This window comes from Leptosomus discolor, chromosome 22 (genome assembly GCF_034619465.1).
Source record: "Leptosomus discolor isolate bLepDis1 chromosome 22, bLepDis1.hap2, whole genome shotgun sequence".
Taxonomy (NCBI): domain Eukaryota; kingdom Metazoa; phylum Chordata; class Aves; order Leptosomiformes; family Leptosomidae; genus Leptosomus; species Leptosomus discolor.
Window position 1 is genome coordinate 4,118,493 of NC_141412.1, and position 11,899 is coordinate 4,130,391.

At 44.8% G+C, this 11,899-nt stretch overlaps 1 protein-coding gene across 1 annotated transcript in view; it reads left to right on the forward strand.

Annotated features, from left to right (window-relative positions):
• UBASH3B (ubiquitin associated and SH3 domain containing B) overlaps nt 1-11,507 on the forward strand; it is a 70,649-nt gene extending 59,142 nt beyond the window's left edge. Inside the window, exons 7-14 of the mRNA XM_086476840.1 lie at nt 1,844-1,979; nt 2,386-2,506; nt 3,466-3,588; nt 5,401-5,493; nt 6,221-6,365; nt 9,346-9,452; nt 10,373-10,482; nt 11,370-11,507. Coding sequence (XP_086332966.1) covers nt 1,844-1,979; nt 2,386-2,506; nt 3,466-3,588; nt 5,401-5,493; nt 6,221-6,365; nt 9,346-9,452; nt 10,373-10,482; nt 11,370-11,507 — 973 coding nt within the window. The remainder of the gene's footprint in view (nt 1-1,843; nt 1,980-2,385; nt 2,507-3,465; nt 3,589-5,400; nt 5,494-6,220; nt 6,366-9,345; nt 9,453-10,372; nt 10,483-11,369) is intronic.
• Nucleotides 11,508-11,899: the final 392 nt, after the last annotated feature.

The window sequence follows — 11,899 nt, forward strand, 5'->3', positions numbered from 1 at the left end:
AGTGATAAATGTCTGTTCATGCTCCCTGCTCAGGGCTTAGCCACCCTGGGCTTGGCACACACTAATGCACTCAGGCAGCTTTTGGATCGGAGTTGGCCTCATCCTGCCAGCTCAAAGTGTGGTCCAAGTGTACTTCTGCCTGCGATATATCACATGCATATCTTGTGAGGAGGAGGGTTAGGCGTGATTTCTCACCACAACACCCGGTAATATTTCCCTCAGATTATCCACAAAGCTCTCCTATCTACATATAACTCCTCTTCAAGATCCACCACCCTTGTTGCACCTCAGACTCATACCACGCCTAACTCAGAGGTATTTGCTGGCCTGACCCGTGATGCTCTACCTGCATTTAGGCAATGGGAGGAACAGTTCCTTGCAGCAAGCCCAGCCCTTATTGGGAACTCACCATGAATAAAATAAATACAGTTAGAAGAACCTGTAAACCTAGAAGGTCAGGTCTGAAAGAATAAGAGCAGGAGGCTGGAGAGGCTATCTGCTGCCAGAGGGCCATGCCTTTGGTGGCTGCTGCAAGGCTGCTGCCTCACGCTGTTGGGTGGGGATCAACAGTGCTGTCCCCTGCCCGGCTGGTTCCCACCTCCTGCTCCCCTTGCCTGCCAGTGCTTCTCTGCATGGCATCTTCACCTGACTGAATAAGCCAGTACCTCAGTCTCAACCTCGCACCCTAATTCCACTAGATACGGAACCGACGTCAGGACCAACAGTGTGGTATTTTTTCCTCCTTTAAACTGGTGCAAATCATATGATCTCGCAGAAGATCAGTTCTTTACAAAAATGCAGATGACCTATTTTTGTTCTATTGGTAGAGGCACTTGGTGTTATTTTAACAGCTATGAAACCCCTCTGAGATTTTATCCTAACTAGGTGCTAGTCAGGAAGCAACTTCTGACATATTTAAGGCACTGAAAAGTGCAAGCAACAGCAACTATTTCTGTCAAAGTAAATGACCATGTATATTATCTGACAATGTTTTTTCTAATGACTAAGCAAACGTAACCCATACAATGTAACCGAATCAGCAGAGGGTCACTTCACCTTCTGTAATTGCCTGTCAAGAGTTTGCTCCCAAGGGTTTTGGTCAAAGTCGTTGAATATCTGGGCATGAGAGCTTTATTCACAGGGACCATCATTAGATAAGGCCCTTGAGGGAGAATGGGATCAATTATATCCCTTTGGCTACACTTAACAGGAAGCACTGGTGAGAATAAATTCCACTGTAGATGGGAAATAGAATAGACAGCACTGAAAAATGTAGAAACAACAGCCCAGACTGAGTATGCCATGTCCCTACCAGAGGACACAAGCTATTTTGTGTGCAGGAACCCTGAAAACTGCCCGGCATGAGAGGCAGGGCTGTGCTCCAGCTTTCTACTGAAGCAATAGCTTATGCTGCAAAGGTGAATGAAAACTCCCTGTAGCTGTGAGGTTCCAAACTTTGGTCCACAAGACCATGGTAAGTGATGTGCATCTGGTCCCCAGATGATGTTAGTGAGCATCCTGTGGCTGTAAGGAAGGTCTTGGCATTTTCCACAAGAATATTTGAAGGCTGACAGAGCCTCACAGACCAAAGTTGGGGAACCGTGGCTCTGTGAAACTGTTTCTAAAGAGACAGAAAGCCTGTTGAGATGGTATTCGTCTCTTCATGTGTGTGTATCACCTAGCAAGGTGCTCTCTAGGCAGCAGTAAAATACAAATAATAATGTAATAACAGGACAACAGTAGTTACCAGCAGTTCCTCAAGACTACAGAAATGTCCTTGCTGCAGCCTGAGCACACAAAGTCCAAAGTATTCCCAAAGCCAACATCTTCCTATTTTTGGCAGGTCCTACTCAATTCTGAATACTACATCTTCCATGTCACTTCAAGCCTTCACTGACGGAGCTCTGGAAAGAAGACAGCAGGAAGACCAAGGACCCGGGGATGCGGGGCCACTCACTATCATCTGCCAGAACGTGCAGGTAGGGACGCACACACATGCATAAATCACACACAGTTTTAGTGGCAAGTTTACAGCAACTAGGTTTTCCCCACCAACTTACCCTCTGGTCTCCTTTCATTGTCTGCATCAAAAGTTACAAGTTAAAGTTCTCTACAAGCCTTTGAATGACACAGTTAACCACAGGCACAGAAAACATCACTGTCCCCAAACCTGCTCTTAACATAGGGCGGCGGGGCCCCACCCTCTGCTCACTTTAGTAGTTTTATATCAGCATAAATTTACCAACTTCAGAAGAGTTTCCTGTACCCGTATTTGCACTAAGGTAAAGCAAGAGGTGCCTGGTCCTGACTCCCGTTAGTAAACCAGATCTCAGAAAAGCCCTTGCACTTTGATGAAGGTCAAACATCCTGTAATTTTTCTTCCAGCCCCTGAGAATAACCAGCCAGCCAGGGCCTCAGAAACGCTGCCTCTTTGTCTGCAGACATGGGGAAAGGATGGATGTCGTTTTTGGGAAGTACTGGTTGTCACAGTGTTTTGATGCCAAAGGTGAGTCAGCTCCCATGGGTCTCTCAGGCTCTAAGTTTAGATGAAGGAAGGAGAGTAGGAACTGCCTGGGGCAAAGCTGAGATGGAAGCTGTGGTTTCCTAGCACAAAGTGTTGCTTTGAGCCGTTAGAAGTGGCAGAGTACCTCAGTGCAGAGCTCTGTGATGGCAGGGCTGAGGTCAGAAGCAGAAACACAAGCCAGGGAGCAAATACTACATTCGCTAATGTTTGGGAAACTATTGCAGGAAAGATTACGTTAAAGTAATGTCACCAAAGAGCATTTTCGTTTGGAAAAGAAGGCACGATGTTAGTCGTCAGTGTCCAGTGCAAACATCTACTATCATCAGGAAAATCTTTTGCACAGCTGGCTCTCAGTCCTGAATGAAAGTAACACCACTACAGGTACAGTTCAGAGCGCCTTTTGGGGCATAAGCTGGAGTTCGCAACCCAGTAACATACTTGAGTTTCAGACTATTCAAGAGACTACAACTTCAGGCTCTGTTGGCATTAGAGCTGATCAGAAATTTGTCCAAAAAGTCTTTTTTTAATTCAAAAAATGCCAATATCTTGTAGTCAGAATTACTGGAAACAACGATGATTTTACAACTATCTTCTTTCTAAATTACATGCGAAGAGCTCTGACTTTTTAGCCTCCCATAAAAGTGTAGCATTTGAGGTTACTTTGTTGTGGGACAGAAATTATTTTCCTTTGGGGAAATCTGTCCTAAAGATAACTTGAAAAACATTAGCAACATTCTCTGCTGGTTTTGAACTGATACAGCTGCTTAACTTGATTTTTTCAGATTCCTGATAGTTTTACACAGGAAAAAGTGCTCCACAGCCAGGTCTAGGTGCAAGGATGCAGACGTTGTGGTGAAAGAGGGTAGAAACAGGCGTGATGCTCTCTGCCTCTCTCTCTGATCAAATAATTCCAGCAACTGCTTCTAACCTTTCCCTCACAGGAAGGTACATGCGTAGTAACCTGAATATGCCTCACAGTTTACCTCAAAGAAGCGGCGGTTTCAGGGATTATGAGAAAGACGCACCAATCACCGTGCTGGGCTGTACGCAGGCAAGGCTGGTTGGTAAGTTGTCCTCAGCAGACAAGAGCTTGCCCAGGAAGCTTTGTTATCTTCCTCCCACACACCCAGCCAGAGAAAGAGAAAGTGCAAGGCAGAAAAAAATGAATTGGGTGCCCTGAACTAACAGGATTTATACATTTCAAGAACCTTTGCAAAGTCCCTTCACCTTCCCCAGCAAGCCGCCTCTTTCAAAGGAAACCTTGTCTCCTTCAGCTGCCGCAGCTGAAGAAAAGACAAAGCACAAAATGTAGGACATGGTATGAAATCAGAGCCATCAGCAGTGCGGTTGCAGAGTGTTCACTACCACCCTGTAAACGTGCCACACTGGAAGACGCTGTTATTATCATTGTTGGTGAGAAATGCAGCAGTGTGACAATCACCTCATGCAAAATATGCTTTTTCCTTGACTTTGACAATCTTAAATTTTAGCCTGCAGTTTGCTACACCAATATACTTTTATCAGCCTGTATGGCTGTATGGTTTTGCGGCAAAAACACAGTCTAAATTATTTTCGGTGTTCTCCCACCCCCCAGTCCTTGTCCCTGACTTCTGAGTCGGTTGTGTATAGACAGAAAATTATTTGCTAGTCGAAGAGCACATATTGAGCCTTGTGATTAGGGGAGCCCAGCCTCTTAAAGACATGAGCTTCAGAGAGCAGTAGTTAGCATTTTCTCAGATTCATATCCTTTCGAGTACTTTGAGTTGGTCACATTCAAACTAGGGCAGCTAAAATTATACTTGCTTTTTAAACAAAAATAAATCACTGTAGAACAGCAGGATGCTCAGACTCCCGGCCACATGGCATCAGGGTTTGCAATATGCACATAACAGAAGGTGAATCTGGGAGCAATCACAGCACACTCTGCTGATATCATTAAATGGGTCCGAGTACGCAACTGCATACGTGACCCAGACGCCATCAACCTGCCAGCGCAGCTGCGGCGTGCCAGCCATCTGCAGGCAACCGCTCCCCGCTGCAGCGGCACAGACTCGACCTTGACGATTGCTGGAGCCGTAATTCCTCTGACGACCAAAGCAAATGAGCAGCTTCCCCGTGACGGAGGGCTGTTAGATGTGCCGCTCCTTCTAAATTACCCCACTTCTCTCCAGAGATTTATAGATTGGTTTGACATGGTTACAGCCATCATTAAACATACAAAGTCAAGGTTAATAACCCTTCTTGCTCCCACTTCTTTGTCCTGCCTCTTCAAATATAGCAAAAATATAACTCTTTCTTATTACAAGTCTGTGCAATGCTGAGCAGATTCCTGTTCTCATTCGGTTCCCTTAGGCTTTGCAAGAATATTAATAACCCTAATAGTAGAGTTGATTCTTATCTCATTTTCAGTGAACTTCCACCTGTGTAATGAAATGGTAATTTATACTAGTGAAGAATTGAGCCAATTGAATTAAGTTGGGTTTGAGTTAAGTTGAATCACGCTGATTTACAGCTTATAAATTAGATGAAATTAAATTCAGGCTCTCTACAATTTTTCTCAGCACACTGTTTGCTTTTTGGCTAAATCTAAGAGAAGCAGAAACTGAGCAAAAGCTGCTGTGATTTCTTTGCATACCTGGTTAAGTACCTAGATGTGAGACAACACACACAGAAAAATGTAACCCAGTTCCGCAGCTGTGCACATCACAGTGCCCAGCACGCTGCTGAAATAAAGTATGATATTTCCCAAAACACAAGCAGTGCAGCTGGGAAGCTGCTTTAGCGCCTTGCTGGGTGGCAGACACCCTGCATGCTGCTATTGCTGTTACAATGCCATTTCTCTGGTTTTATTCACGGGTGTTGAAACTTGCTTGCAGGTGAAGCCTTGCTAGAAACTAATACCATTGTAGACTACATCTACAGCTCTCCATCCCTACGGTGTGTACAGACAGCACACAATATACTGAAAGGTAAGAACCCAACGAGCAAGAAAGGCTGCATTCTCCTCACTTGCTGGGGAAAACCAGAAAAACTGCCAACCAGATAAAAGGGAGCCTGGCATGGGAGATGCAAGTAAATGATAATTTGGGGTGAGGATTATTTCCATGGGAGTATACTTTATGTTAGCGCAACACTGTCCATAAGGAGCCCTTTTCTAATTGCGTGGTGTGACCAGTGCTCAGGCGGGCGGCGTGCTGGCCCTAACACCAGCTGCCGGTCAGGGTTGGGTTTACTGCCCGCCTTGCCAGATGCGTGTTCGGGGTGGGTGGACACATCCAGCTCAGCGTGCCCTGTGCCCTTGCCTGCAGCTGCTCATCGCTGCATGCTCCCACAGCAATTGCCACCACCGAGAAACTTGCTAACCCCAGTAAGAATAGTTTACTGCAGAAACTGGGAAGGGAAATAGTGATAGACGCATGAGATGCCCGGGCATTGGAAAAAGTCCAAAACCAGCTCTAAAATACACACCTAGGTTCACTATATTGCGTATAGCTGCTGGCCAGAGGTTTACATTCCCTGGCATATCATATGCCAAATACATACATTAAATACTTCCTCTTTCATACCTACTTTTAATTAACTGACTCCTTAGAAAAAATAATTTACAATCAAACTGAAGTATTAAAGCTGCAAAGTCTTCCTGCCTTCCTCCCCAGCACTTTCATTGATATCTGGTCTCTTATCTCCCTCTTCCAGGTATGCAACAAGAGAACAACCTGAAAATTCGAATAGAGCCAGGCTTGTTTGAATGGACTAAGTGGGTCTCTGGGAACACACTACCTGCCTGGATACCCCCTGTGGATTTAGCTGCAGCTACTCTAAGCGTTGATACAACCTACAGGTAGCAGAAGCGGGGGGTGAGAGGGTCTTGCATTGCTTTTTGGCTCTGTTTTTGAAGGGTAACACTCTGCTGAGTTTTTAAATTTAAGCAATGACTGAAAGAGCTGCTGAGGCTCCCAGAATAAAGTTAGAGCAGGCTTGAGGCTCCTTTGTTGAGCGTGACCTGAGGATGTCTTATTATAAACCAAATTTCCCAGATCACTGGCAAGGTCCAGCTATATTGCTGATCATGGAGGTCCTCTTTCCATTACTTCTTCCATCCTGTGCATCTTTCAGGTGCCCAGGAAACCCTCTAAGTATTTTTGTTTATTTTAACCCTTTTCCTAAAACTATGTAACATAAAAGTAACATGCCTGCCATTGCAAAAGTTTGGGCTCAGCTAACAGAACTAGTTTTGCTGACTCAGTTCCCTGACCATAATGTTCTTAGACTGAACCGAATCATGGGCTCGTTCACACCTGCCCTTCCCTTCCCCAGAGGAAAAAGCTTGTCTGTCTCTCTTATTATGATTAGCATGGTGATGGATCTTAACTGTAAATTTTGCATCACCCTGAGGAACATGTTTACATCTGTCAGGAATTCAGGGTCTCCTGTCACATCAAAATTCAGAGGTTTTCTATCAAAGAGCTAAACCCTAAGCATTTATCACTTCTCAGCAGTTACATCTAATATGTTTCTAGTGAAAAAATTGCAGCTTTCTGACTCAGGTTTTCATGGTATTCAACCCAAAAACAGCTGGTGAAAGCAAACAAAGTAAATGTGTGGTTAAAAAACATTTGAATGGCAAATGGATAAGCACCACTGATCTTTCCTCCTGCTTTGCAGAAAAGGGAAACACAAAGATAATTCGCTCGGCTTTCAGGGGCTCTGACAGAGCCGCTCCAAAAGCGCAGAGCTGACCTTCCCAGAGCTCGGCATTTTTGCCAGCCACCCCTGCAGCTACACAGACCAGTCCTGGTGCCTGCTTAGGCTCCATACCCCAAACTCGTGCCCTTGCTGCCAGTCTCTGCTGCTTTCCTTTTATCCAGCCACTCGGCCATACCTCTGCGTTCCCAATATCATTGCCAGCAAACACCGTGGAGCTGCTGGGAGCAACCTGAGTCTGGAGGGAAACTCAAGACTCTCTCATCTGACTCTCCAGTGAAGCATCACAGCCATGGTGCCCTCCAGCCTAACACACAAATGCTTTTTACTGTAAGCTGCAGAGAGAAAGGCTAAATAAAACCCAGCAGAAATAGTCATGTGGCAAAGAATAGACAAGATGATCTGTTCGGGCTTCCTACTCTCAAATTTATGATTCATTTATACAAGCCAGACTCAAAGAGCTCCCACAAAGAACAAAACTCTAGAAAGGTCACACAGTTCCAGCCCTCCACTGCACCTCACTGCTGAAATATCTGTATTGCTATGACTTCTTGCAAAGACTTGCACTTTCTATCTTAGTGTAAGCCTGATCACCAGCTGAGCAATCTTAGATAAAAACAAAATGTTTATAATACATACACATATATATACACAGGAGTTCCACCAACATGGGCTTGGTGACAAACATTTTGTGGCTGGGCTTTTGTGGTTTATGGTATCACCAGAAACGCTGGTGCTTCCCAGTGTCCCAGTGCACCCATGTGTTTAAGAACACTCAAGTGGAATAAGCAGCTGAAACATTAAAAAGAAGGAAAACTTAAAGAAAAGAAAACCTGATTTTTTCATACCTAATTATACCATAAATTACTTGTGTTGTGTCCTTTTGGTCTGCAGCTAAAATTCCAGCACTCTGAAGGTATCTAAATAGAAGTTCTTACACTGTATTTATCCCTGAAAGGGTATCACATGGCTAACACTCAGCAGAGCAGCTGGACCACAGGAGAGCCTCTGCTTCAGAAAACACATGCCTTCTGGGAAGACCATAACAAATATTCTCGGCACAAGAAAAGAGCCTGCTCTTGTGTGGTCAGCTGGTTACATGGGGGACTGGGAGACAGCCCTCTTGGTGCTCTCTGTCTCCTCTCACAAGGATAATTCCTGTAGATGTATCAGATTACTGGATGGAGCGAAAAGTTAGGTCTTTTCCTTGCACCACAGCATGAAAATACAGCCTTCTGCTTCCCATCCCTTGCTCCTCTGTGCACATCAACCTACTCCAGCTGATACAATTGGCCAGAGTCCCGCCAGGCAATTCACTGAAACGCCCTGGCCCAGGAGGAGGCCGGCTAATTCCAGGCATTTCCCAGTGATGCAGCTTTACAGATGGCCAAAGCAGCAGTTTGTCTCTGCCCTTCACCATCGAAGCATGAGCAGTGAAGACAGCCAGCATCTGCCTTCTCTACGCTCCACACTTCTCCCTGTAGCTGCCCAGTCTCCTCAGGCAGACACAGATGTTGTCAGCCCACCCTCTGAGCTGGAAGCTGTGGTGGCACAGTGCAGACCTCCGTCTGGCAAGGACGGCTTGGGCGGTGGCTCTTCACGCTGCTGTGACCACGCAGCTCGCAGCCAGCAGAGCCGACCCATCCGTCCGCAGGCAGCTGCATCGACACCGTCCTTGTCCCACTGTCCCTTCCTGCTGGCTACAGATTTTGTTCTCCTGCCACTCACTAACTTTGGGTGGATGGGTGAGCTCTGAATCCTGCTGATCAAAGGGCATATGCCTAAGTAAACACAAAGTGGCATCGTTATTGCTGCCTGCCATTGCAAAAGTAACATGAGTATAATCAGCCTGTCATGTGCTGCCTCCACTAACTGGTCCACATTAGAGAAAGGAGTTACCGTTTTTCCCAGCTAACCGAAATATCTTAATGCAGGTACGGTAAACATCGTGGTCTTGAAGTTTAAAAATCATCAGAGTGGTCCTGACACAAGACGCAGCTCCGGAGATTTGGGGAATTAGAAGAGTTAAAGAAACAGATACTTTCCAATTAATCATAACTTGCACTTAAAACTTTATCACTTCTCCCAGTTTTCTGTATTTGTTTTTCTGCTCACAGACCTCATATTCCTGTCAGCAAGTTAATGGTTTCCGAATCTTATGACACATACATAAGCAGAAGCTACCAAGTAACGAAAGAAATCATCAGTGAATGTAAAGGCAAAGGTAAGTGCTACGGAGGGGATGAAAAACAAGACAGGCTTTCTGGGATGTGAATGCCGATATTCCTGACCAGTCTTATCCTCTTCAAGGAGATGAATCCCCATACCTGAATCTCTCATCCCCTCTCCCAGAGACATTGGAAACTCCTGTATGTATCAGAACTGTGAGTTCAGATATGCTCAGCTTACAAGACAGGTCCATAAACTTAAGTAGCAGAAGTATTTTAGGCAACCATACCCAATGCAAGCTGTCTGTTTCTCAATAGAATAAATAATCCATTTGCCCTCTGCTGTTACCAGCGTCAGATGGGGCATCTTCCATCCCCTATCTGAGCTACTCTTCTGAAATATATTACCATGAAGACTGTAGAACATTTCTCCAAACACAATATTGAAATGAAAAAATCTCCAGCTTTTATTTTTCATTCACAATATAGAAATAGGATGTTTCCAAGTTCTGGTGATTTCACTAATTTCATTTCACTTATCCTTCTCTACATTCTAAGCTTTTATTTTAATAGTTTGCCCACAAACCTCAATCTTGGAAATGGAAATCTAAAGCTATCTAAACTTGTGGAAAACTAGCAACTGAAATTAAAGTACTTCATTTAATCAGAATTGATTTTTGGGTAGGAGAAAAGCATTTGCTTCACAAGGCAGCTGCAGTCTCGCTGGACTTCTTTTCTTCAGAAAGCCATTTTAAAACTGAGTAGCACTGAGTTAACCATTATCCTGGAAAGTGAGAGATGCTCTAAATACGTTACTAAACCAAGCTTTTTCCCCCATATACAAGTAGTTTAATGTGTTGTTACATGATAAACGGATAAGTGGTGAACATTTTAAATGGTTAGCTTGATCTTGGGCACGAGTCCCTAAAGCTGGCTTCATTCCCCTCCTCAGCCTGCGTTTCTCCCTTTATTTCAGGAAATAACATCCTGATAGTGGCACACGCATCCTCCCTGGAGGCTTGTACCTGCCAGCTCCAAGGGCTTTCGCCGCAGAACTCCAAGGACTTTGTACAGATGGTCCGAAAGGTAATTACCAGCAAGGAGCACAGCTCGCTGGCTTTACAAAGAGCAAAGAAATTTGCAATCTGCTTAACCAGGCAGAGGACGCTTTGTTCCTCTCATCTAATCATTCCGCCTGTTACTGAGTTTCATCCATTTCAGAAATCAGGAGAGTAAAGCAGATTGGTTTAAGAGGCTTATCTTAATGTGTCACTTCTGTAACAGATACATGGGATCAGATGCCCACCTACAACTGGGTTTGCAGTGACTGCTTTACACTTGTAGATACTGGGGCTGTACAGAGACTCCCACAGTGCCCTCCAGTGCCGAAAACACCCTAACCACAGTGAACAGGGCACTTCTGCCCTACGACACTTCCCTTTCCCATTTCACTCTGAAAAGCTTTTAATGGTCAGGGAAAAGGCCTGAAAAATACAATGTGGTCTTCTGCCTTCATTGCTTTACTCCCACCCTGGCTAAGGGTGGCAGAGTTGGCATTGTCCACTGCCAGCCTTGCAGACACTCTCGGGGATATTCATAGCTGATGCTTGACCTGAGGACACCCGAGCCAGAGTAGCATCCATGTTTCTGCTCCATAGCTGTGCTGAACTTCAGGGTTTTGGACCATGTCAGACTACAGGACATCTTTGGTTTGAATTGGCCCCTATTTAAACAACGTTACAAGTGTATAAACTGTTTTCCCAGTGTTTTGCACGTACAAAGGTACACAAAGTCTGCCTGTCACACCTGAGTCCTGTAATCATCTTTTGAAAATGGACTTTGAGGAGAGGGAAGGAGAAAGAAGACAGTGAAATGCTTCAGTAGCACAGCAGGACCTCAGCCTTTAGGGGACCACCTTCCTTGCACTGCTTGATCCCTGATCATTGCCTTTATTTCCATCTCTCTTCACACAGATTCCATACTTGGGGTTTTGTTCCTGCGAAGAACTAGGAGATACAGGTGTTTGGCAGCTTACGGACCCCCCAATCCTCCCTCTCACACATGGACCAACTGGAGGTTTTAACTGGAGAGAAACCTTACTACAAGAGTAGTCAAAGCTACATGAGCAAGGAAAACCCATGGCCTTTCTAAGTGTTGGAGAATGTCTCTTTCTTGTGTTTATTGACAGTGGAAAAATAGTCATAATATGTTTGGTGGATCACACAAACAGCTGTTCTAGCATATCTCTCATACAGCCACAGTCATGCAAAAATTCCATTTATACAACTAGTAAATACAAAGAGAGTGATTTGAGGGGAAAAAAAATATTAAAATACAGATTGAAGCTCTTGCACAGCAGGGAGTCTGTTTAGTCAGTAGCTCGGGTAGGTTTTCCCACCTTGAACGGAGCTCTGATAACACCAGTAACTTTCACTGCCTTCTGCACCGCATTAGAAACAACGAGCACTGTGTAAAAGTCGAGCATTCAGGATGCTGGGGGTTT